The sequence below is a fragment of the Staurois parvus genome, unplaced genomic scaffold, assembly GCF_062004578.1.
Source record: "Staurois parvus isolate SC_StPar_1 unplaced genomic scaffold, SC_StPar_1.0 ptg000661l, whole genome shotgun sequence".
Lineage (NCBI taxonomy): Eukaryota > Metazoa > Chordata > Amphibia > Anura > Ranidae > Staurois > Staurois parvus.
This window is the reverse complement of record NW_028318457.1, coordinates 1,029,485-1,056,397: the sequence shown is the minus strand read 5'-3', so window position 1 is coordinate 1,056,397 and position 26,913 is coordinate 1,029,485. Positions and strand designations below refer to the sequence as shown.

Genomic DNA, 26,913 nt, shown 5'->3' with positions numbered 1-26,913 from the left:
TCCTCTTCTTCATCCTCCTCTTCATCATCCTCTTCTTCTTCATCTTCCTCTTCTTCTTCATCTTCCTTCTTCAGCTTCATCCTCTTCTTCAGCTTCATCCTCCTCTTCTTCATCCTCCTCTTCTTCATCCTCCTCTTCTTCATCCTCCTCTTCTTCATCCTCCTCTTCTTCATCCTCCTCTTCTTCATCCTCCTCTTCTTCTTCATCTTCCTCTTCTTCTTCATCTTCCTTCTTCTTCTTCATCTTCATCCTCTTCTTCATCTTCATCCTCTTCTTCAGCTTCATCCTCTTCTTCAGCTTCATCCTCTTCTTCAGCTTCATCCTCTTCTTCAGCTTCATTCTCCTCTTCTTCATCCTCCTCTTCTTCATCCTCCTCTTCTTCATCCTCCTCTTCTTCATCCTCCTCTTCTTCATCCTCCTCTTCTTCTTCTTCTTCATCATCCTCTTCTTCATCTTCCCCTTCTTCATCTTCCTCTTCTTCTTCATCCTCGTCTTCTTTATCCTCGTCTTCTTCATCCTTGTCTTCTTCATCCTCGTCTTCTTCTTCTTCATCTTCTTCATCCTTGTCTTCTTCTTCTTCATCTTCTTCATCCTCCTCCTCTTCTTCTTCATCCTCCTCTTCTTCATCCTCCTCTTCTTCTTCTTCATCCTCCTCTTCTTCTTCTTCATCCTCTTCTTCTTCATCTTCTTCTTCTTCATCCTCTTCTTCTTCTTCATCCTCTTCTTCATCCTCTTCTTCTTCTTCATCCTCTCCTTCTTCCTCTTCTTCTTCATCCTCTTCTTCCTCCTCTTCTTCATCCTCTTCTTCTTTTTGTCTTCCTCTTGCAGGTCACTGCTCATGCGCAGATTTTTTTATCGGTAAAAGATCGGCCAATTTGCCCATCATTGCTGCGAAAATCGGCCGATCGGCACAATCAGCCGATTTTTTTCCAACTTTACCGATAAAAAAAATTTGCCAAAATACCAAAAAACGGCCGAACATTTAGCCCACTAACGATCCGAAAATCGTCCGACTTTATTATCGCCCGATTTTCGACCCATCTATGGCCTGCATAAGTGTCACAAAGATGAAATATTTTGTTTTTCAGTTTAACTCATGGATGGCATTGTGTGTCAGGGCTCTTTTGATCACTGAAAACAATCTCGGACACCTGTGATAATTATTAACCCTGGTGTTCTGTATTGCTTAATCATATCTAGCTACTCACACATAACACTACATGAAGGTGAATTTTTTTAAGATGATTTACCTAACAAATCAACAGACACAAGTACAGTTCTATCTGATATAAAACACATCATTTGTATTTTAGGCTTCTTTGTACACTTGTTACCATGTATTCCATGCACCCCACCCACAACATGGAGATGGGAACATAACCTAAAGCTCCAAGCAGCAATGTAAAACTGTCAACCAGCTGCTCTCTAGCAAAAATATACTTACCTGATAAGCATGCCATAAGGGTCCATTATAGAGCCGGAAGAGCCCAACAAGATCCTCCAGAAAACACTTGCAGCTGACATCAGCAACATCCACTGAGCATCCAAGTGCCTTTAACAAGAAAGTAAACAATGAGGCAGAGCTGGTGCCGTGATCAAATCTAGAAAGTCTGTAACATATTATCAGGAACAATGTACACTGTGATGAGAGGTACCTACAATAATTGTCCAACTGCTTTTACAATCTAAAACCTGGATGTTTAGCCCTTCTAGACTACCTTCCAAGTCACTTCATCAATTTGTATGTTAGATCACCCCCTAACACTACCCGCTTAGAGCCCATTCACCAGTGCGATACAGTAATGCATGTTGATGCAATGCGGTGCCATCAATTTTGAATGGCACTTCAACAAGCAGTAATGCATTACCATTGCAGTGCACTGCTGAAAATCTCTGATTTGTTGTGGCAAGTTAGGTAGGCCATTCTAATAAATGGGATGCCTTGGCACCTCTGCGTATGTTTAACACACCACAGCTGGTGTGAATGGGCCCTTATTTTACTCCTCAGTGTTTATCTGCCCTAGGTAGACTTTAAAGGAAATACATTTCTTTCCAAAGAGATGCCCAGTAAAATGTAAAATCTTCTCTCTGCATAATATCCCTCTGTGCAGTAATAATGAGTCATTCAATTACACATTTTATATTGTGCCACCTTCTGGTGAAGTTTTGAAGTGCACTGCAGCCAACCAGTACTTTATATTATATATTGTGTATACCCACTATGGTAGGGAATGTAGATATACTATTATTATTATACAGGATTTATATAGCACCAACAGTTTACTCAGCACTTTACAATATAATGGGAGACAATACAGTTCAATACAAAAGGGATAGGAGGGCCCTGCTCCTTGGAGCTTACAATATACTAGGCTTTACTTTCTTCTGCTCACTTTACCACTTGAGCTCCAGAAGGTTTTACCCCCTTCATGACCAGGCCATTATTTCCCATTAAGCACTGCACTGCTTTAACTGGTAATTGCATGGTCATGCAACGCTGTATCCAAGCAAAATTTATGGCATTTTCCACACAAAAAGAGCATTCTTTTGGTAGTATTTGATCACCACTGGTTTTTTTTTTTACTTTTTGAAATACAAACGAAAAAAATACTATAGGATACATATTGGAATTTCTATTTATTTTTATACTGCTAATGGCGATGATCAGCAACTTATAGTAGGACTGCGATAGAGCAGCAGGCAATCTGACACTGACGGTAAGGAGAACTAACTGCCCCTGACATCTCCAGTGACACTAATACAGTGATCAGTGATAATACCATACATTGTCACTGTACTAATGACACTGGCTGGGAAGGGGTTAATATCTAGGGCAGTCAAGGGGTTAAATAAGTGCCTAACAATTGCGTAAGGGGTGTATTATGTGCTGATTTTATGCAAAGATAGTCAACACAGGACTCTAGGCTGGAATTGTACACAGTCGATAAACAGGTCCCAGCCAAGAATCACTGGCCAGGACCTGCTGACAGACTCCCACTGTGTACAATCACAGCAGGAGTAGGCTGGTGTAAACAGGCAGCGACGTACCAGTACATAGTTTTTCCTCTAGCTGCCGCCCCGCTATGTATGTACTGTAGCGAGAAGCGTTTAAACTATAGTTAGAACCACATTAAGACAAGGACAGAACTTGTCTGTACAACTGATAGACCCTGCTTAAATAAGAGTTTTATCAAGATATAAACTTTCACATAAGCTGCTGATTCTGCACTGCTTCCCCAGCATTACTACTCTGGCTGAAATTAGTTAGTAAATTTGTACTTAAATGAGAAGTAAAGGATTTAAAAAAAAAATAAATTCACATACTCACTTCCATGGTGCAACATTGGTGTGATGCTGCAGCTGTCCCACTTGGGCTCTAAGATTGAGAACTGAATGACTACATCACGGGTGATCGCTCAGTTTTCCGTCTGCTCAGTGTGGAGAACAAGTTACTGCCAGTCTTCACTCTTTGCTTTGCCTCTCCAGTGCTCACTGGAGTGCCAGGCTGGGGAGGGGACAGGAGCGGCTGGCCGAGAAGTGGAGCCAACAGTTAATCAGGCAGCCAGGCTGATCCTGACTGTCGAGATGCTTTCCAAACCTGGAGCAGCCCTGCTCCATTATAGTGGGCAGTAGCCAGCTATAAACTGACTCTGGGTCACAGGAGGACAAAAGAAATTGTAGCTTAGGCCATACTTTCTTTTCTTTTTTTAAAAGCACATCATCGCCTACCAGTGAAGGTGTTTGCTCGTTATGAGGAACAAATTTTGCCATTTCTACATAAGGTGTATACTGAGGCCCTCATTTCCCAGCGACATCCTCTTTCATGTTCCAGGGCACAAATTATTTAATTGCTGAAACCTGGAAGATCCACTAGAACCTGACTCCATTAGGCCCATCTCTTTATTACAGTGTGATATTAAGATCCTTGCCAAAGTACTAGCCCTTCGGGTAAAAACAGTTATTTCTTCCATTATCCACCCAGATCAGGCAGGATTTATGCCACACAAATCCACTGCTGTCAATTTACGACAGCTATATATGAACATGCAAATCCCATTCATAAAACATGGGACAAAGGGCTCTACTATCATTTGATGCCAATAAGGCTTTTGACAACATTGAATGGCAGTACTTGCGGGCAGTGCTAGACAAATTCGGGTTTGGTAAAGTTTTAACCTCCTGGGTTCGTCTCTTATACTGTAAGCCTCAGGCTGCAATCAGAGTGTCAGGTAGAGTTTCAGCCCCATTCACCTTGGACAGAGGAACCCTACAGGGCTGCCCACTATTGCCCCTTTTATTTGCCCTTGGCATTGAGCCACTGGCTGCTTTTATTCACTCTAGTCCTGATATCACTGGCCTTCAATACGGCCCCTTACATGAGAAAGTCATGTTATATGCCGATGACATGATATTGATGCTTAGAGACATGTCATCATCCTTACAAGCAGTCATGGACATCATTGTTAAATTTAGGACCTTTTCAGGCCTAACTATTAATTGGACCAAATCTGCCCTGATGTTACTAGATGGGGATGCAGATGAGCCCGTGGCTCACTCCTGCCCAATACCAATCACTACTAAGTTTAAATACTAAGGAATTATAGGTTACCCCGGTCCTTGCAGATTTTTGTAGGCATAAGATTTCTCCACTCTTTACTCGATTTCGAGATAAAAACTAAAATCTGGTCCAAGTTCAATATGTCTGTAGTGGGTAAAACAAACCTGATCAAGATGATCCTTATGCCGCAGCTTCTTTATTTTTTGCACAACAACCCTGTTGTAATCCCATTAAAAACTTTTAGACTCGTGAATTCCATTTTCTGCGCCTCCACGATGATGGTGGCCTTGTTCTCCCCAGCGACATGCTGTTAAGAGTGATGGGGGATACTCCTGGCAGGAGTCCATCACCTATGCCACTCTTTGACCTGATTTTTACTGCCAAATCCTCTAGGTTACTGTTCCACACTTTGATTTTAAGCTCTTGAATGAACATCTTAATAAGTACCCCCTAAAGGTTTTGGCACTGTGGGAAAGAGACCTGAGGTCCATGTCAGGTGATCAATGGGAAGAGGCCTTTGAGGCTGTTACCACTTGTTCTCTTAATGAGTCTCAAAAGACTGTCACAACTATATATTCTACTCAGAGTGTATTATACCCCACTGTGGCTGCATAGAACGGGTATTTAGCCAGATCTCCTTTGTCCCAAAATGCCAATGCGACTATGGAGATCTATTCTGGTGTTGCCCCAAACTTCATCTATATTGGAAGGGGGGGAGGACACCATTAACATGGTGTTCCAAGCAACAATTCCACTAGACCCTAAATGCTGTCTGTTGAGTATATTGGGGGATGTTGAGCCTAGAGAATGTATCCGTGTAGCTATTTCCAGAGCTCTATTTGTGGCACCTAAATTACTTTTGATTTCTTGGAAATGCAATTGTCAGGTAAAGGAACGCAGAGCCGTAACGCAAAAAATGGCCTGGTCAGGAAGGAGGGTAAATCCTCAGGAGAGCAATTGGATTAAAAAAAACAAAAAACTCCTAACTCCCAGAGAGAATGGATTCATTTTCTGGGTAACTCCTTGAGATTAGAAAAATATATATACCAACAAAGGGGATGCCTTGGCAAATTTTGGGCTTTTTGGGTTGAGACCACTGGATCTGGTTAAAATGCGAATCCTGCGAGGCCCTTCAGGCTAATGTTTATGTTTCAGTTTGCCGTTTTTGTATGTACTTGATATAGTTACTTATAACCTGTAACATGTATGTGGTGTAAAGCCAATGCTTCAATTCTTTGACTATGTAGTTGACTGCATGATGAGACGTTTTCTTTTCTGTAATGGGGGCTCTGTAGCACAATACTGCTGTAATATTTCTCTTCTATTTGGGTTAAAAAAAACTCTTTTTAATTTTTAATATTAAATAATAAATGCACATTTTTTTGCAGGTAAAAAATGTGCATTATTTTTGTCCAAAAGGAGCCTGTAAGGAATTGCACCAGCGATCAGCTGATGCCATGCAGCACTCCTGCAGACCTGTCAGAATATCTGCTTGCCGTACGGGATGTACGTGCAAGCAGATATTCTCACAGGAAGCTTCAATAAACTACCATGGCGCTCCACAGTGCTGTGGTAATTCATTGAAAGCTACAAGCCAGCAGCTAAGGTTGTCGGGACTTGCAGTTCATTCATTCACGAAAGTCCGTGAATGAATGACACGGTCGCGTGGGTGGAGGCCGCACTGTTTTCAAATCTGACAGATAGTACGGAGAAACTTCTGCCCATACTATCTGTCAGAGAAAGGGGGGGCAGCGGATGTAGCTGCAGCTATGGGAACATGTTACATGTTCCACCCTAAAAACAGGTGGAACATGTAACGTGTTCCCAAAGGTGAACCTATCCTTTAATTAACCACTTGTCTACTGGGCACTTATACCCCCTTCCTGCCCAGGCTAGTTTTTAGCTTTCAGCGTTATCTCACTTTGAATGACAATTGTACGGGCATGCAACATTGTACCCATATGAAATTGTTATAATTTTTTTCACACAAATAGAGCTTTATTTTGGTGGTATTTCATCACCACTGGGTGTTTTATTTTTTGCGCTATAAACAAAAAAAGAGCAAAAAAATTGAAAAAAAAAAAAAAAAGTTTTTCTTTGTATCTATTATAAAATTTTGTAAACAGGTAATTTTTCTCTTTCACTGATGTGCGTTGATGAGGCTGAACTGATAGGCAGTACCGATGGGCACTGATAGTCGGCACCGATGGGCACTGATGACGTGGCACGAATAGGCAGCAGTGATGGGCATTGAGGAGGTACTGATAGGCAGCACTGATAGGAGGCACTGATGAGGTGGCATTGATGATGCTGCACTGATGGGTGGCACTGCTGGGCACAGGTGGGTGGCACTGCTGAGTGACACAAGTGAGTGGCATTGATGGGCACAGGTGGGTGGCACTGATGGAGGTGGATGGCATTTATGGGCACAGATGGGTGGCACTGATGGAGATGGGTGGCATTGATGGGCACAGGTGGGTACAGGAAGGCAGCACTGATAAGCACAGGTGAATGGCACAGGAAGGCAGCACTGATCATCAGTACTGATCCCTTCGCTGACAATTGCCGGTTCTCGGCAGTACTTTTCTCACGCTGTATCAGAGTGAGGAAAGTGCAGCTGATAACCGGCAACTGTATTTACCCGGTGATCGCTGTGTCATTGGACACAACTGATCATGTGGTTAAAAACTGCCATGATTGGCCGTTTACCGTACCATGTCATCAGCTGTCTGTAGGACACAGCGATCACCGGCGGGGCCGGGTGCACGCCGCTGGGGGCGCGCAGGGGGGCGTGTCCTGGAATGACGTCTATGGACGTCATCCCAGGATTACATATCCATGCTGCAGCCGTCCTTCAGCTATAGCGCGGTTGGGAACCACTTAAACAGCACATATAAATTGTACTGGTAAACTCATATAGTACCCATAAAAAAGGGAGAAAAAGTATTTGCACTAGCTATTCAAACAAAGCACACTCACCCACAAATACTCGCCATGAACCTGAATAGCAAATTTCAGCTTCCGCAGCCTGATGAGGTTCGGAGGAGACTTTGAAATTTCGGTCATGCAGCGAACAACCCCAGCAATCTGTCCACACAGTAACTCTTGCTGGTCAATACATGTCTAAAAAGCAGAGATGGTGGTAATGTGTTTAGGTGAAGCTATTGAAAAAGCCAATACTACTAAATAAAAGGAGATAAAAAAAAGTTTAAGACAGCATTTTTTATATTGTGGCTTATATTATTCACAAAAGCATTTAAAAGGATAACTACAGCAAATATTTTTTTTTTATATAAAATTTAAGATAGAGAGGGGGTTTAGTGTTAGAACCTGCTAAGTTCCTGTAATTCCCCTCCATGTCACTTTGTCAAGGAGGTGAAAAGAAATCTTCCCCAAGAGGGCAGTAATAAAAACTTGCCAAATGTTCTAACCATTACCCCACTACCCAGCAAGAAAAAAGATGAAATAAATTGGGCTTTCAACTCCACATTGTGTATTCTCTAGCAACACAGTAGCAGTAAATAAACCTGCCTGGTTAGCAAATCTTGTTAGTATTAGACTGTAAGCTCTTATGAGCAGGGTCCTCTTAACCCTCTTGAATTGTATTGTAACTGTACTGTCTCACTTTATATTGTAAAGCACTGCAAAAACTGTTGATGCTTTATAATAATAATATTAACAACAATAATAATATTTCCTAGCTGAACAAAATTTCTTAGATTAGTATCCATTGCATTTTCTTCCAATGTTTTCTTGGATTTCTTTCCACAAAAAAAAATACATACAGTACTTTTGATTTATTTTCAGAAAAAAATGATTTTATAAGGAAATATGTTGCCTCATAAAAGAAAAAAAAAAGTTAAAAACTCCACAATGCCTAAGAAGATCTAAAATTAAACATCCTGTTACTCTTTACCAGTCAATGAATATCCTCATTCAAAACAAAGAAGTTCATTTATCAGTACAGTTGCATGCATTGCTTAGATCAGAACATGAAATAAACTACTCATGTATTTTCATTACATCATGAGAGAAGAGCGCCATCTGGTGGAAGAATGGTCACAATGTTAAAAGTCGTTTTCTTTATACTTTGCAATAATGAGATGTAGTGAATTGCAAAAATAGACAGGTAGTCACCTGGAAATGTCACTCAGAGGCAGGGGCAAACTGACCATTTGGAAACTCGGGCACTGCCCGAGGGCCCGGGGTCAGTAGGGGGCCCCATGAGATGCCCCTGGTACCTTTTTCATAGGCGTTTTTGAGTTTGGGCATGGACACGGACCCCATGATCCCCTATTGCCCAGGGGCCCCATGAGTTGTCAGTCCACTCCTGCTCAGAGGTATTGTATATACTATATGCCTCTCTTGGTGTCAATATTTTCTTTACACAAGCAGCAAGTAGGGAGATTAGAGAATGGGAAAAATAAAGTATGTAGAACATGAGGAGTAGGAAAGTAGGATTTGTATAAAAGATCAGAAAAAAACAAAAAAAAAATGATGTATATTTTCCACAAAATACTGTTTCTGTAAAGAAATGCCACTCTATTTCTATGAAATACCCTGTAGCCAGATACAGCAAGAACGTCGGGGCAATCCTGCAGCCTCATGTCCTATGGTTCTGTTTTATGCAACTAACAAAGTGATTCTGCTGCATTTCCAAATAAACAAAAGGCATTCACGCAAAGAAAACAATACTTACCTGTCCTACTGCTGTGAGGAAGATCCAAGCCTGCTGAAGAATGCTGACAGTTTGATACTCCAAAAGTCTGTCACTGGCATTCCACCAACTACTATACCACTGTGGGACACAGTAGTGACAACAGGGCTGTCACAAGGAATCACAGTGGAACAGAGAACCAGTCATATGACATCTGAAACGTGCCAGATGTGAACATCATACCATCTTCTTTACTGATGCCATCAGGGGACTCCTGTCTCCTACAGGTTCTTGCAGTTGGCCTCCTAGTGACACGCACGCATATCACCACCAGGGTCAAGCGGCAAGAACCAGGAAGAGACAGCTTGCCATTTGATGACTTGCAGCGGCACATGCGCTGTTGAGTTCCCTAAGGTGTCCTGGCATGCATGACATCAGTATCGCAGGAGGCTGAGGGTACCAGTGTACATCATTCTCACCTAGCCCAGAATCCTAGTGTGGGATGGACAAGAAAAAAAAAAAAAGCTATGAAAAGAATTGTAAGCTCCAAGGAGCAAGGCTCTCCTAACCCTCTTGTATTGAACTGTATCGTTGCTGTATTGTCTCCTGTTATATTGTAAAGTGCTGAGCAAACTGTTGGCACTATATAAATCCTGTATAATAATAATAATTATTATTGAGAGAGGCAGAGAGTAAGATGATGGAAATGGGTGAAGAGGTTGCAGGCCTGCTTTAAGAAAAACTACTCTGCAATGGAAAAGCTCTTATGTGGTAATCTGTGTCCCTTACCTTCACACAGTCTCAATGCTGCAGCCTCTGTTAGACTCTTCAGCCCTGGGCACTTCTGGCAGCGTTAAATGCCTGTGCCCTCCCATTGTGCACAATGGTTCCATCATCTGACTCCTATATTCCCTGGTCTCCTCCTCCCATGCCCGTCTCCAGGACTTCTCTAGGGCTTCTTCCATCCTCTGGAACTCCCTACCCCAATCCATCAGACTATCACCTACTCTCCTCTCCTTTAGGCGCTCCCTGAAAACCCACCTCTTCATGGAAGCCTTCCCCACCCCCCTGCTAATTGCCAACCTCCTCCACTCTTCCTACCACTCCATCCCCCACAGCTATTCCTCCCGTACCACTATCCCCTCCCTCCTAGATTGTAAGCTCCAAGGAGCAGGGCCCCCGAACCCCTCGTGTATCGCATTGTTTTGTCATTGTACTGTCTCATGTATTGTCTCCCATTGCAATGTACAGCGCTGAGCAAACTGTTGGTGCTATATAAACACTGTATAATAATATATCACTGTAGTCCTGAAGTAATGCAATGCTTGCGTATGGTATCTTGGCAAGCAGTTAATTTAAAGTACGCCTGTTACAAAATTAAAGCAACCCTCTACAAAAGGCTGCAAATGTCTTTAAATCAACACTAAAAACCTGGAAATATACATCAATTAATGTAAATACTGACTTTCTGAAAATCAACTAGGCATGCTTAGGTCCACTTTGTAGACAAGCACTCAAAAAAAGGTAGATCAGGCACCTGAACACTTTATACGGACATTTACAGTATATACCCTATAGTGCCAACTGCAAAGGGTCGCTTTTCATTTAGATCTGCTTGAACCCTCTCTAAAATCCATCAAGCAGTTCAGAATTCCTGGTGTGCATGTTCATTGGCTCACTAATTAGTATCTACATAGCACAAATTAACAATTAACCAGAGAGCTGGCCTGCTGCACTACAGCTACACTTGACTGTAAAACAGACCCCAATGCACATAGACTGCCTGTGCAAACATCAATGGTTGCACTTTTTTATTTTTAACCACTACATGTCACTCCTGTTCTTCTCCACAGTTGCTTTTTTTTCTACAGTTTTGTTTTTTTCTTAAATCTAATTTTTTGCAACACTGCCTCATATTAGGCCTCTACAATGCCAATGACATCTGTAATTTGTATAGAATTTTGCAGATAATGTTGATTACCTGAGGGGGGTAAAAGTAATTAATTCCAGCCCTTGTGGGGTCACCTTCCTCTTTCACTTTTGAACCATCATAAAGAAAGAAGTAACTCAACCTGCAATTATATCAAAAAGAAAAATGATCAGCAAACTACACTCACCGACCACTTTATTAGGTACACCTGTTCAGTTGCTTGGTAACACAAATTGTTAATCAGCCAATCACATGGCAGCAACTGTATACGTGGTGAATGATTCGCAGTTCAAACTGAGCATCAGAATGGGAAAGAAAGGGGATTTAGGTGACTTTGAATGTGACATGATTGTTGGTACCAGACAGGCTGGTCTAAGTATATCAAAAACTGATCTACTGGGATTTACACACATGACCATCTCTAGGGAAATCAAGACTCATCAGACCAGGCAACGTTTTTCCAATCTTTTAGTGTCCAATTTTGGTGAGCCTGTGCAAATAGTAGCCTCCGTTTCTTATCCTTAGCTGACAGGAGTGGCACCCGGTGTGCTCTTCTGCTGCTGTAGCCTATCTGCTTCAAGGTTCGAAGTGTTGTGTGTTCAGAGATGGTATTCTGCATACCTTGGTTGTAACGAGTGGTTATTTGAGTTACTGTTGGCTTTCTGTCATCTTGAACCAACCTTCCCATTCTCCTCTGAACTCTGATATCAACAAGGCATTTTCGTCCATAGAACTGCGGCTCTCTGGATATTTTCTCTTTTTTGGATCATTCTCTGCAGACCCTAAGGATGGACGTGCGCGAAAATTCCAGTAGATCAGCAGTTTTTTAAATACTCAGACCAACCCATCTGTCACCAACAACCATGCCACGTTCAGTCACTTAAATCCCCTTTCTTCCCCATTCTGATGCTCGGTTTGAACTTCAGCAAGTCGTCTTCACCACATCTAGATGCCTAAATGATGTTGCAGTTGCTGCTTACCTGGTTTTGGCTGATTGGCAAATTGTGTTACCAAGCAATTGTACAGGTGTATCTAATAAAGTGGCTGGTGAGAGTATATTGAGCACGCTTCACAAGTACAATTCACACCAGAATAAGTCATTAAAGGTCTCCAATTCTGAGGGAATATGGATATGGAGGCTGTTACTGTTGACCACTCCTGGAAATTCTAGGTGCCTGATTGATGTGTGGATCCAGTGGTTTCAGTAATTTCTTAGTTACTTATCTGGAACACGGAAGCAGATCAGATTTGACTTCAATCTATTTTTTTTTTTATCATTCCAAATCCAGAGCAGTGTCTCAGAAAGTGTTGCAGACAGACCAACAATTCGTATTTTTAGAAGAGGGTTACATATGTAGGCACAAGTTGTCTTACAGGCCAAGATCATCTTTTACAGAATATAGCCTATACAGTCAAGGTTCCCAGAAGGTAATAAAAAGTTTTTCTTCCCAATCAGTTGATCACGGTGATTGGCTGTCACATGATTAGGAGCAGGTCCCGCTGGCTCCCAATTACAAATTGTGACCGGGAGCTGTTGGTGACAGCTCAGTCAGTGTGCTCTGAGTGCACTCTCAACAAAAAACTCGAGGACGCATTGGTGTGGCAGGGCAAGCTGTTTGCATAATGTCAGTAGGAAGACGTTAACAAATGGTGACTAATGGAGTTGAAATTCCTGTAGGCCATTTGCACCCACCCCTCAGAAGAATGGCTGAAATTCTCTTATAGATTTGTGTCCTGTCCTGTTGCTAGGACAATGTAGCTGCTGGAAGCTCATCCCTAGCATCAGTGGAGTGAGTGCGCTTCCTCACTAGAATCCACATCAATGTCTCTACTTGCAGCATCACAGAGCTCAGATGGGAGATTTTCAGCCAGGCTTCTGGGGGACATAAATGGCCTACAAGTACGTTTAACTTATTCAACTTTTTTAAAGCTGCAGAATTTTTCGTACCTCATGGAGACCCTGTATAGGCTATTTTTCCTTAAAAGGTGAACTTTAAATCTTAAATCCAGGCTAAACTATTTTCTAAACGCAAGAGCCATTTGTATTCCTACATGGTGTCTTTTATTTTTTTTTTGCAGATCTGTGCAGTAATCCAGCACGGATCAGCTCCTGTACTTGGCACGAGTGTTTTGTGTTACAGAACAGTCACTGTTGCGCTCTCTCTTTACGTAGGGTGATTGGTCTTGCATCTGAACCTCTCCTGTAATTTTCTACAGGCAGTCTGCACTAGCTGGTATGAGCTGGGTCCCCCTCACAGTGCTGTTTTCTGAATAGGCTATGTACAGCATAGTGATGATGATGATACCTTTACAAGGTAATAACTGGGCTGGCAAAAGACTACAGTGAACAAAAAGTGTTTTTTATTTCCTTTGTGTTGTTTTAAGAGTATTTTTAAATCAAAGCCTTTGTGCCCAGAGGTCAGCTTTAAAAGGAAAACTTCAATTTCATTAAAAATGGAGACTATGTTTTCCCATTTAGTTATACTGATTATGTACCATTATGCATATTTATTTGTTTAAAAAGGTTTAGGGAACTCTAGCCATAAGCACAAGGATCTACTTTAAGGACAGTTATTGAAGAAACCTAAAGGAAATGTGCAGTGCACCACTGTCTCTTCACTTTTAATTTCTTCGACTTTCTTATTTCCACCTTTGCCATCCTTTTCCCATCATCTAGGTTTTTTTTGTTATGTTGTGATATATTGCATTATCTTCCTGTTTTTGTGTCTTAACAATTTTGACATATACGATTCTTATTTTATTCTCACTCATCCATCTTACCAATCACACCCTTCTCTGCCATTCCCTCCACTGGCTTCCACTAGCCCTGGGAATAAAACCCAAAATACTAACAACTCTATCCACAGCCACATCACCAACCTCCTTTCAAAATATCACCCAAACCGTCCTCTCCATTCCGCCCAACACTTCCGGCTCTCTAGCTCTTTTTGTCGCCTCCTTCCATGCTCACACCCAGACTTCTCCAGAACCTTGCCCCAATCTGTCTAGCGGTCTCCTACTCCCCCCTTTTAGGCAATCCCTGAAAACTCATCCTAACTGCCTCCACCTAAAAACAGAACTTCTACAGTCTATATCAGTTCATACTCCACAGTTATGACCTTTTAGATTGCTTGCCCCTCCCCTGAAGACTGCAAACTCTAATGGGCAAGGCCCACCTAATCAATGTCTTGAATTCTTAAGATAGTCATACACTGTTCAAATATTGGCTGATTCCTGCTTGCCTCAGTTCAAGCAGTGTATGGCCTGCTGGTACTGCTCTGTTTGAACAAAGTTGTTTGTTTAATTGAACCTTGTTGAAGGAGCCTGTCAGAAAATTGTTGGCCAAACATTGCCTGAATCCACTTGGGCACTATGCGGGTACTGACAGGTGATCAGCAGTGAGTTCCATCCATTTGAACTGTTAGCATAAATGGAGGAATCGGTTTGATTTTTTTCATTCAGCCGGAAGGCGTATGGCCAGCTTAACTGTACTGCCTCCCTTCCTGTCTCGCTGCATAAACTGTTGCCGCTATATAGATCCTGTAGAGTAATAAAAATGCTAGTAAAATAAATGCTCTGTAAAACATAGACTCACCATAATGTTGGCTTTGTTTCTACAATGGGAGATGCCATGAAGTTACTGGACAGTTGTGTGACTTAATCCCATCACAGCCACAAACACTTCACTGTGACAAATTTGCAGCATTCATTGTGCGGTAGCATATCTTTCCCTTCAACTGCAAAGTCAAGCACAGTTAAAACAGTCAATGTAAAGTATTCTGCAAACTGCTTACTTATGATTAAAATGATATCCACTAGATCATTTATTGGTGGATTAAAGTGGGATGGATTAACCAGCTATCAGAAGCTCTGGGGACCAGGCCTCTCAAGCCTCAGTTACAAACAAACCCATCTGCTAGGACCACAAGGGCGAAAATCTCGGTCTTTGTGCTGAGTTATGTATTTACAATGTAGCAGGAGTGAGATTATACCTCTGGTATCCCCCCGAAAAATATAAAACAAACTTATGCTTTTCCCATTCAGGGCAAAGCAACAGGTTTGATTTAATACACCATCCTCCGCATATACTCACCCTTTCTTTGCTTCATTTACAGAGGGGAGCCAAAGGAAACACCCAAATCTTCCAGGTATGGAGGAGCATGTGACTCATTCCCTCGTGACAGAACTTTCACAAGGGAGGCCGTAGCCCTGTCCAAGCTATGATTCCCGTAACTCATAGCTTACACAGGTCTTCCCTTCCCTGACAGTGGCTGACTGAAGTGGCGGGTGAGAGAAGTAAAGGTAAGTATACACCGCTAGAGAGAGCTAAGTTGAAGTGAACCTGTCAAAAATCTTAAATGTGAACTCTGGGGAAAAAAAATCCTCTTTCAATGGGGCTGCCCCCACACTGGAAAGGTTAAATACTAATTTATGGACGTGGAAAAGCAGTATCACTATCCCAGGCCTCTGTTCCCACAGGCTCCTCTGTAGTGCAAGGCCTGTCCCCACAGCGTCTTTCCCTCTATACTTTGGCAGCTGGATGCATCTGGACAGATGCAAGGTCCACAGCCCTGCATTAGAAGGGAGGACGCTAAGGATCAGTTCACAGCCTGAGCATAGGGGAGCACCATCTGTCAGGGAAGTGTATAATCAGATACAACTGCTTTCCCTTCCCCTAGGCCAACTGCAAATAACTCATGCAGTGCGGCGGCACCCCCCCCCCCCCCTGCAAAGAAGATTTCTTACTTTTCCCAAAATTGAGCCTAAAAGGTAGTGGGAGGGTCCAACTCATCCTTCAACATTAATCAAAAAGAAGTGGCAGGAATTAGGGGGGGGCAACACATCCACATTTTTCTAGTGGCATACTAATCCAGCTATTTCCAGTATTTAATTTTTGAGCACTGGCTTTGTTCATTTTGGCATATTTTTTTTTAAGTGTGTTTGTACAAACATTTTCGGGAGTACGCTTTATTATTCAGGCCAGTTAAAAGCAGGTTACTACAACTGATTGGGAGGAGACCATTGCTAGGCATGAAAATGTATTGTATTTCTTTGGCATATAACTCAGGTATGAACGGGCCCCGCAGAACAAAATTGAAATCTGGTGTCAAAGGACAAAGTACTAGTTCAAATGGCTCAAATGACTCAGGTGTGAAAGGGGCCTAAGCTACGATGTGCAGATATACTGTATAGGCAAAAAAAATGGATTTCTATTTGACATGCATTTTATTGCAGAGAAATTAGTTTTGTCGCATGAAAACAGACAATTGTGCAGAGGCCCCAATTACAACGTTGCATCTCAACATGTGTTACAATGGGCTAAAATGCATTTGTCCAACCCACAAAAAAAAAAAAAAATAGTCCTTTTTTACTATATTTTAGTAAGTTGAAAGGCCTATGCAATTCAACAGCGACATATCAAAACACATATAACATGGCCAATAGCTGCCATATACTGTTCAGTTTTTTTCATTCATCCAGTGGGCTGAATGAAAAAAAAAATTGAACTGATTCCTCCACCCAAACATTCAAGATGGATAGGGGCATCCTCCCTGCTGTACTATTGTATTCTGACAGTGGAGGAGTCTCCCCGCTGTCAGAATACACAGATCAGAGCTGATCGAGTGTCTTTTATCTGACAGAGAGGTTGAACAGAAATTGATTGATAGATAAACTTCTGTTCAACTGCAGTGGCAAGCATGGATCAAAATCCGCCTGGTCCTTGCTGGACCAGATGAATTTTGATACATCTATGACGACCTTAACTCTATCAACTCTAAATTATAAATTTCAAATTGCAGGGAAAATGCACATCAACATGAATGTCAACACATCTACCTAACATGAAAAAAAAAAAAGTGCCTCTACACACATGCATTAATCTAAATGGGCCCTAAAGCATAAATACTACTATATTTATAAACAAGAAACAGCATGGGTAAAATGACTATCAACTACAACCACTCCATGGGTTACATAGAATAAAATAATATTTATTTTTGTATTTAAACAATACCATGCATTAATCAGATTATTGTCTTCAAGCTATAAAAATAGAAACCTATTCAAATCAGAGATCTGTGGAGTGCTATGACAGGCCCCAAGGAGACAGTGATCCTGAACATACAGCCCCCATCATCCAGTGTACACCTGTGCAGTGCCCCCATATTAAGTTGAAAAGAACTTTACATGAGATCCTGACAAGCCCCCATTCGGTGCCGCGAGTGATCACATGTGAATAGTCTGCACTCTTTTCCTTGTCTATCTGCATCTAACATTCATCTCATATATTGCACCAACCTCACGCGACAGGTGAGCGCAGTCGCCTTCACAGCATTTCCTCACCATCCACCCAAACCAGTCAGCCTGGAAACACCAAAGGAAGAGAAGACAAGTCAAGATCACATCAATGATCACAAGACACAATTCGCGTGATTCCTCCCCCTCCCCACTTAGCCTGTAATATTACAAACACACCAGTAGGTGGAGCACACGCACTGGTCTATGTTACTGGCAGGATGTAAGGGAGCTCTCAGCTAATTATAGTGGCTGATTTACTAAAGAAGGAGAATCTACACTGAAAATATTGTGTTAGTATTCACCTCAATTATCTAATCATATGAAAAGTATCTGCACATGCCTGAGTAGTAAGAGTGAAGTGTAATTTGCTTTTCACATTTTTCAGTGAGGATTCTCCCCTTAGTAAATCCTCCTCCCTCTGTTCTCTCTGCCCTGTCTTTACGATACAGAATTTTATCAAGGTACAGTATACAAATGTGCACTGTATCTACATCAAAGAAACAAACCAACTGCTTGTGTTATACCTGCCAGTGGCTACACACTTCCTTCCTCTATCTTCCCCTAATTATCCAACCACAACATCATTGACTTAATTAGACAATAAATCCAATGACCACGTCCAGATTTAAAATGAGAAGAGCACATTGGGGGAGATTTACTAAAACTGGAGCGCTCAGAATCTGGTGCAACTGTGTATGGTAGCCAATCAGCTTCTAACTTCAGTTTGTTCAATTAACCACTTGCCCTCCTGAGGATTTACCCCCCTTCCTGACCAATCCATTTTTTGCGTTACGGCGATGCATTAATTTAACGGACAATTGCGCGGTCATGCAATGCTGCACCCAAATTAAATTTCTGTCCTTTTTTCCCCCACAAATTGGTCTTTCTTTTGGTGGTATTTGATCGCCTGTGCGTCTTTTTTTTTTTTGCACTAAAAAAAAAAAAAAAGACAATTTTGAGAAAAAAAATATTTTTGACTTTTTGCTATTAAACATGTCCAGTAAAAAAAAATTAAAAAATCAAATTTCGTCATAAATTTAGGCCAAAATGTATTCTTCTACATGTCTTTCCTAAAAAAAATCCCAATATGTGTAAATTAATTGGTTTACGTGAAAGTTAGACAAATGACGGGATATATACTGGAATTTTTACTAGTAATAGCAACTTATAGCTGGACTGCGGCGGGCATTCTGACACTGGAGGGAACTGACTAACTGCCACTGACAACCCAATGACACTAATACAGTGATCAGTGCTAAGAAAAAGCACTGACACTGTACTAATGACACTGGGCAGGAAGGGGTCAACATCTGGAGCGATCAAAGGGTTAACAGTGTGCTGTTTTACATGAAGTGCTGTGTGTGTTTTACTAGGTATGAACTAACAGGATAAGGAAACAAGCTTTTTGCTTTGTCTATGCTTTGGGCAAGGCTGTCCATTCCAGCCCAACACATCTGGTGAGAATAGGCCCCTACCTACTTGTTGGCAGTCATTTTAATGGCATTATACTGAAATCAATGTAATGCTAATAGGATAACTGTCTGCATGTAAATGTCTCAGTGGCAAAGATTCAAAATTTGAGTGGGGCTGTGTGCTGCTCAGCTATTCACAGGAAGCCTTGTACGCTTAGGCTCCATGCACACGGGGCGTTTTAATAACGCTTGTAACGTTAGCTGTGTAAAGTCATGTTAAAAACGTGAGTTTTTCAGTGTTTTTTTTAGCATTTTTGTATTAGCGTGTACCAGCATTTTGCCGCATTTTTTCGTGTTTGCGTTTTTTAGCGGTTTTTTTTACAAAAAAAAAAAATTGTTTGGGGTAAAAAAAAAAACATCCAGGTTTACCGCGATTTGCACCGTTAGAGCATTTTTACAGCTAAAAAACTCCTGTAGAAGCCCTGGGTTTTGTAAAAAAACATTGATTACAGTCTGTGTGCATGGACACATAGGATAACATGCTGGGGAGTTTACTGGCTGCAGGAAAAAAAGTCAAAAGCCAAAAACAGCAGCTGTAAAAACGTCCAGTGTGCATGAGGACTCATCAATGAATACAAGGCTTCCTCTGGTTGTGGTAGGGATCAGAACATAATCGGCCCGCTTCTCCACCTCAACCAGTCTGTGAAATCCTTGTATTCATTGGAAAGATGCAAAGCTATCTGTGAAAGGCGGGAATTGATCGATGAATTGATTTTGCTCAGTGAATGGGATGGAAGTCCCTGTTGGCAGCCGGCACACAGTGCTCTTTGCTTTATATAGCTGATGCAGAGCTGACAGCAGCTACAATTCTTAGTGAAGAGAATTGTTTGTTTGAGCCAGCTTGGCCCAAATAAACTGTTTAACCAATTGCCTACTGGGTACATGCAACACTGTACCAATATGACATTTTTATCCTTTTTTTCATACAAATAGAGCTTTCTTTTGGTGGTATTTAATCACCACTGGGTTTTTTTATTTTTTGATAAACAAACCAAAAACAGTGGAAAAGTTTGAGAAAAAAAAAAAGTTTTTTCATTAGTTTCTGTTATAAAACATTGTAATATTTCTCCTTCACTGATGTGGGCTAATGAGGCTGCAGTGATGGGTACTGATAGGCAGTACTCATATATGGCACTGACTGGAGGCACTGATTGGCAGCACTGATAGTTGGCACTGAAAGGCAGCTCAGATGGGCACTAATAGGTGGCATTGATGTGCACTGGTAGGCACTGATATGTGGCATTGATGTGCACTGACAGGTGGCATTGATGGGCAATGACAGGTGGCACTGATGGGGCTAGACTGATCATCAGGGCACTGATCATCAGTGCAGATGTCCCCTCTGAGGAATGCCGATTACCGGCTCTCCTCAAAAGCTGTCAGCATGACAGCTTGTGCGGAAAGAAGTGCCGCTAACCGGCATTTCCTTATTTACATGCGATCAGCTGTGATTGGACACAACTGATCACATGACATGACAGCTCTTTCTGCTGATCGGTGATCCGCTGTGTCCCAGGGACACAACGCACCATCAATCGCTGCGCTGCGTGCGATTAGAGTGGGAAGACATCATATGACGTCCTCCCAGAATGAGAGAACTGCCTTGCGCCCGTCATTTCCTTATACTGCAGGCGGGAGGCGGTTACAGTGATAGAAAAGCTGGAGTTAGGCTTTAAGCTGCAAAGGCAGTCAGATGGGCATGACTAAGGCTTATTGCCGAAACGCGTAAGCCATTTTATGTGCACATTTTATTTGCTCAATAAAGTTTATTATATGGGAAGATGTGAGCCAGGTATACCAATCCTCATCATTCAGCCTGATGGGGTAGTATACATACTGCAGCAAAAAAGTTGTGCTTTGTTGCCATTACCACCGCCACCAAATGTGACCCATTCAAGTGAATACAATGGCATGGTGGTGCAGGCTTTACAATGTTAAAACAGCTGAGAAGTCTCATATCAGTTCCTCAATGCCTGGCAAACACTTCTGAAAAGCCACCCATGATGGATGGCTTGTCAGAGGGGCAGCAAGGTCTGCCGCATGTGTAAAAGCTGGATAATGAAGAAGCAAGTAAGGAAAAATATGGATACCTTTCAACTTTGGTGTTTGCTAAGAATTCAATGAATGCCATAGACAGCAAGTAAGATAAACACATGGATCCTTCAACAAATCAAGGCCAGCCTTGCACTGGAAGCCCAGAGGACTAGGCTGATGACGTCTTATTGTGGACATATTAGGAGGAGAACCAACTAACTGCAAAAGACAATTCTACTTGGAAAAGATGGAGTATGGATACAGTCAGCGAAATTCTAAACATGACATGGTGAAGATGTCGATCTTTCTGGAGAAACACTATCCATGTGGTCACCTGGAGCTGACATCTACTCTATTATTAATAATTATCCCACAGAGTGGACAGTAGGGCAAAAAGTGAGCAGAAATATCTCCAGCCAAAACACAGACAGCAATAAAAATCCATCCTTCCCCACTGGAAAAAACAATCCACAGCCTCACTTTAAAGTGTATATATATATAATATATATGTTTTGGATAGAGCATGGAAGGGTTAAATCCTCAGCCTGTGTTCCATTTGGGAGGTTTCCCTTCACTTCCTGTCCCAGAGTTACAACAGGAAGTTAGCACTCTTTATTATTATTATACAGTATTTATAAAGCGCCAACAGTTCGCTCAGCGCTGTACATTACAAAGGGAGACAGAACATGTGACAGTACAATACCAATACAATGTGATACACGAGGGGTTCGAGGGCCCTGCTCCTTGGAGCTTACAATCTAGGAAAGTGAGAGGAACCCTCCTCTTAGACAGGTGTCCCCAATGGAAGGTAACTCTAAAGTGTTGGCTTTCCGCTCTCTGGTCATCACTATAAATAAAGGGGTGAATCTCCCCAATAGGGACACAGACCACAATACCATAGTATAGAGGGTCTAATCCTTCCCAAATTATCCGAAACTAAACAAAGGTCTCTGCCTAGAGATACATCAATCAGTGTCAGGAAAAGGTCCCGAGATCCTCTTCTCACAGTGGTGTCCGTCTCCCGGAATAACCCATCTAGGAGGGTCTCCAGTTGCAGTGGAACAACAAGTCCCAGCATACATGTCCACTCAAAACTGATCGCTTTACAACACACATTGCTCTGGGTGATACAATGACAGTATGCTGGGCCCGCACCTCCCTACCTGCTCTTCCTCTATCATGTGATATACTAGCTAAATTCCCCTGCTTCCTTCCTCATTTCTCAAACACACAGCGCACCACATACACGTCACTGCAGGCGGAGGGAGGAGCGAGGCTTGGGACGCATATACTCTTCCGCTTATTGCTCTTGTTGGAACGCAGAGGTAAGTGAGCATGCTGCTGGAAAGCAAGACTAACCCATGCAATGATCGCTGGAATATCCCGGCTGTCAGCCCTTCCTCCAGCCGTGTATATAGCCGAACTCCCTCTATTACCTATGTGTGAGGAGCTGGAGACCACGTGCTCCTTCCCTTCCACAGACATTCCATGCACAGAATGTTCCGAGCGGACTGAGTACCCAGTGTAATGTCATTAGTCCACATACACATCTACTGTGAAGGCTGTATGGCCGATAGATGAGCAGTGTCCTATAAATGGCTCTCGGTGTACATACATTATAGTTTACTTGTTCTGCTCTATCCCTCTCTCTTCACTCCCTTCCCGTCTTCTCTCTCGTCTCCCCTTCCCGCTGCTTTTGTCTTCCCTTCTACTCTTCCCTCTTCTATTTCCCCCCTCTCCCTCTCCTCTTCTTTTCCATTTCCCCCCTCTCCCTCTCCTCTTCCCCCTTCTTTTCCATTTCCCCCCTCTCCCTCTCCTCTTCTTTTCCATTTCCCCCCTCTCCCTCTCCTCTTCCCCCTTCTTTTCCATTTCCCCCCTCTTTTCCATTTCCCCCCTCTCCCTCTCCTCTTCTTTTCCATTTCCCCCCTCTCCCTCTCCTCTTCCCTCTTCTTTTCCATTTCCCCCCTCTCCCTCTCCTCTTCTTTTCCATTTCCCCCTCTCCCTCTCCTCTTCCCTCTTCTTTTCCATTTCCCCCTCTCCTCTTCCCTCTTCTTTTCCATTTCCCCCCTCTCCCTCTCCTCTTCTTTTCCATTTCCCCCCTCTACCTCTCCTCTTCCCCCTTCTTTTCTATTTCCCCCTCTCCCTCTCCTTTTCCATTTCCCCCCTCTCCCTCTCCTCTTCCCTCTTCTTTTCCATTTCCCCCCTCTCCTCTTCTTTTCCATTTCCCTCCTCTTCCCTCTTCTTTTCCATTTCCCCCCTCTCCCTCTCCTCTTCTTTTCCATTTCCCCCCTCTCCCTCTCCTCTTCCCTCTTCTTGTCCATTTCCCCCCTCTCCTCTTCTTTTCCATTTCCCCCTCTCCCTCTCCTCTTCCCTCTTTTCCATTTTCTCCCTCTCCTCTTCCCTCTTCTTTTCTATTTCCCCCCTCTCTGCTTCCCTCTTCTTTTCTATTTCCCCCCCACTCCTTTCTTCTTTTCCATTTCCCCCCCTCTCCCTCTCCTCTTCCCTCTTCTTTTCCATTTCCCCCTCTCTTCCTCCCTCTTCTTTTCCATTTCCCCCCTCTCCTCTTCCCGCTTCTTTTCCATTTCTCCCCCTCTCCCTCTCCTCTTCCCTCTTCTTTTCCATTTCCCCCCTCTCACTCTCAGCTTTCCTCTTCTTTTCCATTTCCCCCCTCTCACTCTCTTCTTCCCTCTTTTTTCCATTTCCCCCCTCTCCCACTCCTCTTCACTCTTCTTTTCCATTTCCCCCCTCTCCCACTCCTCTTCACTCTTCTTTTCCATTTCCCCCCTCTCCCACTCCTCTTCCCTCTTCTTTTCCATTTCCCCCACTCCCTCTCCTCTTCCCTCTTCTTTTCCATTTCCCCCTCTCCTCTTCCCTCTTCTTTTCCATCTCCCCCACTTCCTCTCCTCTTCCCTTGACATCTTCCCTCTCTTCTTCTCTTCCCCTCTGATCTTCACTTCTCTCTCTTCTTCCTTCTCCTCTCCCCTTCCCCCTTCCCTTCTCCTTTTCCCTCAACATTTTATCTTACTTCTCCCCAACCTTTTCCTCTTCTCTTCCCCTCTCCCCTTCTCCTGTTTTTTACCCTTTCTCCTCTTCCATCTCTTTTTCCTTCTTCTCTTCCCTCCTTCCTTTCTCCATCCCTCTCCTCTTACCCTCTCCCCTTCCCCCTCACCTTCCATTTCCCCATGCCTCCTCTTCTTTTTCCCCTTCCATCTTTCCTTCTCTTTCTCCTCCCCCTCCCCTTTTCCCACCCCTCTTCCCGTGTCCCTTTCCCCTTTCATCTTCCTCATTTCTCCTTCCCTCTTTACCCCTATCCTTCTCCTCTTCCTTCTCTTCTGCCTCTCCCCCTCCCCTCTTTCCTCTTCTCCCTTTCCCCCTCCCCTTTTTCCTCTTCTCCCTCTCCACCTCTGCCCACTCCTCTTCCCCCCTTCCTTCTCACCCTCTTCTCCCTTTATTCTCTCCCCTCTTTCTTGGTCTCTCCTTCCCCTCTTTGCTCTTCTCCATCTTCCCTCTCTTCTTCCCCCCTTCCTTCTCACCCTCCTCTTTCCCCCTTCCTTCTCACCCTCCTCTTTCCTCCTTCCTTCTCACCCTCCTCTTTCCCCCTTCCTTCTCACCCTCCTCTTTCCCCCTTCCTTCTCACCCTTCTCTTCCCCCCTTCCTTCTCACCCTTCTCTTCCCCCCTTCCTTCTCACCCTTCTCTTCCCCCCTTCCTTCTCACCCTTCTCTTCCCCCCTTCCTTCTCACTCTCCTCTTCCCCCCTTTCTTCTCACCCTCCTCTTCCCCCCTTCCTTCTCACCCTCCTCTTCCCCCCTTCCTTCTCACCCTCCTCTTTCCCCCTTCCTTCTCACCCTCCTCTTTCCCCCTTCCTTCTCACCCTCCTCTTCCCCATTTACTGTCTCCCCATTTTGTTTCTTCTCCTTTCCTCTTCTCCCTCTCCCTTCTCTTCTTCTTCCGCCCCCCCCCCCTTCTTTCTCACCCTCTTCTTCTCCCTTTATTCTCTCCCCTCTTTCTTCTTCTTCTCCTACCCTCTTTCCTCTTCTTCCTCCCCTCTCCCCTCTTCCTTCTCCCATTACCCGCTTTCCTCTCCCCTCTTCTCTCGGTTTTCCCTTCCTCCTCTACCTCTCCTATCTCCTGTTTTTCAGTATTCAGAAAATTAGTTCCACATAGTGATCTGCAGCAACCAATGATATATTATAACCTTTCTTTCACCATATCAAGTGAATAATCTGAATATTATCTAACCAACTAACCAAATAGTTCTAAAAATAATAAATATATATATATATATATAAAATGAATGAAAAATAGTCCAATTAAAGTCTAAATCAAAAGTCCACCAAAACAAATACAAATAGGTCCAGTAGGAAGGATTCCAAATCCTATTTCAATCCTCGTGATACCTCAAAAAAAAAGAACACTCATATAGTGCATTATCTTCCAAATAACAAATTACAGAAAAAGTGCAATCAATAAATCTGTGCAAAAAATCCAAACCACTACAACTGTGATTAATAGTGATTATGCGAGAGGAAAAAAAAAAATATGTGAATATAAATATATATTCAAAATGTATTTACTAATAATCAACTAAAATAAATGTGAAACAAAATCCAATATTAAAGTGAACACTTCAATACATATAGTGAACACTCAGTGACCACTCCAAATAGTGATATTAAATACCATTACCCTCTGGTAGTATTCATAAGCTTATCACGATATTCCTGGTAAAAGTATTACTTCCAAGTTTTCCTTCACTTCAGGAGCCCATCCTCCATATTCTTCATAAAGCAAAGGAGACTCATATAATAGATATTCCAAGTATAGGGATACATTTAATAAATATCTTACATTGGGGATATCAAATATCAGCTCTGTGGCAAACAAACCAGCCTTGCAATCAATAGGGCATAGAAACCACGTTTTCCTCCTTCCTTTCTCCATCCCTCTCCCCTTCCCCCTCACCTTCCCTTTCCCCATGCCTCCTCTTCTTTTTCCCCTTCCATCTTTCCTTCTCTTTCTCCTCCCCCTCCCCTTTTCCCACCCCTCTTCCCGTGTCCCTTTCCCCTTTCATCTTCCTCATTTCTCCTTCCCTCTTTACCCCTATCCTTCTCCTCATCCTTCTCTTCTGCCCTCTCCCCCTCCCCTCTTTCCTCTTCTCCCTTTCCCCCTCCCCTCTTTCCTCTTCTCCCTCTCCACCTCTGCCCACTTCTCTTCCCCCCTTCCTTCTCACCCTCTTCTTCTCCCTTTACTCTCTCCCCTCTTTCTTGGTCTCTCCTTCCCCTCTTTGCTCTTCTCCATCTTCCCTCTCTTCTTTCCCCCTTCCTTCTCACCCTCCTCTTTCCCCCTTCCTTCTCACCCTCCTCTTTCCCCCTTCCTTCTCACCCTCCTCTTCCCCCCTTCCTTCTCACCCTTCTCTTCCCCCCTTCCTTCTCACCCTTCTCTTCCCCCCTTCCTTCTCACTCTCCTCTTCCCCCCTTTCTTCTCACCCTCCTCTTCCCCCCTTCCTTCTCACCCTCCTCTTCCCCCCTTCCTTCTCACCCTCCTCTTTCCCCCTTCCTTCTCACCCTCCTCTTTCCCCCTTCCTGCTCACCCTCCTCTTCCCCATTTACTATCTCCCCATTTTGTGTGTTTCTTCTCCTTTCCTCTTCTCCCTCTCCCTTCTCTTCTTCTTCCGCCCCCCCCCCTTCTTTCTCACCCTCTTCTTCTCCCTTTATTCTCTCCCCTCTTTCTTCTTCTTCTCCTACCCTCTTTCCTCTTCTTCCTCCCCTCTCCCCTCTTCCTTCTCCCATTACCCGCTTTCCTCTCCCCTCTTCTCTCGGTTTTCCCTTCCTCCTCTACCTCTCCTATCTCCTGTTTTTCAGTATTCAGAAAATTAGTTCCACATAGTGATCTGCAGCAACCAATGATATATTATAACCTTTCTTTCACCATATCAAGTGAATAATCTGAATATTATCTAACC

At 43.1% G+C, this 26,913-nt stretch overlaps 2 protein-coding genes across 6 annotated transcripts in view; one reads left to right on the top strand and one right to left on the bottom strand.

The window, feature by feature from the left end:
• HPS4 (HPS4 biogenesis of lysosomal organelles complex 3 subunit 2) overlaps window positions 1–22,184 on the bottom strand; it is a 72,368-nt gene extending 50,184 nt beyond the window's left edge. For 2 of the 5 annotated variants that reach the window (XM_089651728.1, XM_089651731.1), the window contains exons 1-5: window positions 17,446–17,594; window positions 14,741–14,882; window positions 11,197–11,287; window positions 7,538–7,681; window positions 1,445–1,552 (exon numbers count right to left, since the gene is read on the bottom strand). In XM_089651728.1, the coding sequence (XP_089507854.1) occupies window positions 1,445–1,552; window positions 7,538–7,681; window positions 11,197–11,287; window positions 14,741–14,778 (381 nt within the window). In that variant the 5' untranslated portion in view covers window positions 14,779–14,882; window positions 17,446–17,594. Of the gene's footprint in view, window positions 1–1,444; window positions 1,553–7,537; window positions 7,682–11,196; window positions 11,288–14,740; window positions 14,883–17,445; window positions 17,595–22,114 lie in introns of those variants that run through there. The other 3 variants (XM_089651729.1, XM_089651733.1, XM_089651732.1) reach the window with 3 other exon arrangements.
• A 15-nt stretch (window positions 22,185–22,199) lies between these two features.
• Window positions 22,200–26,913, top strand: part of SRRD (SRR1 domain containing) — a 32,671-nt gene continuing 27,957 nt past the window's right edge. Inside the window, exon 1 of the mRNA XM_089651734.1 lies at window positions 22,200–22,276. The gene's annotated coding sequence lies outside the window, so the exon portion shown is untranslated. The remainder of the gene's footprint in view (window positions 22,277–26,913) is intronic.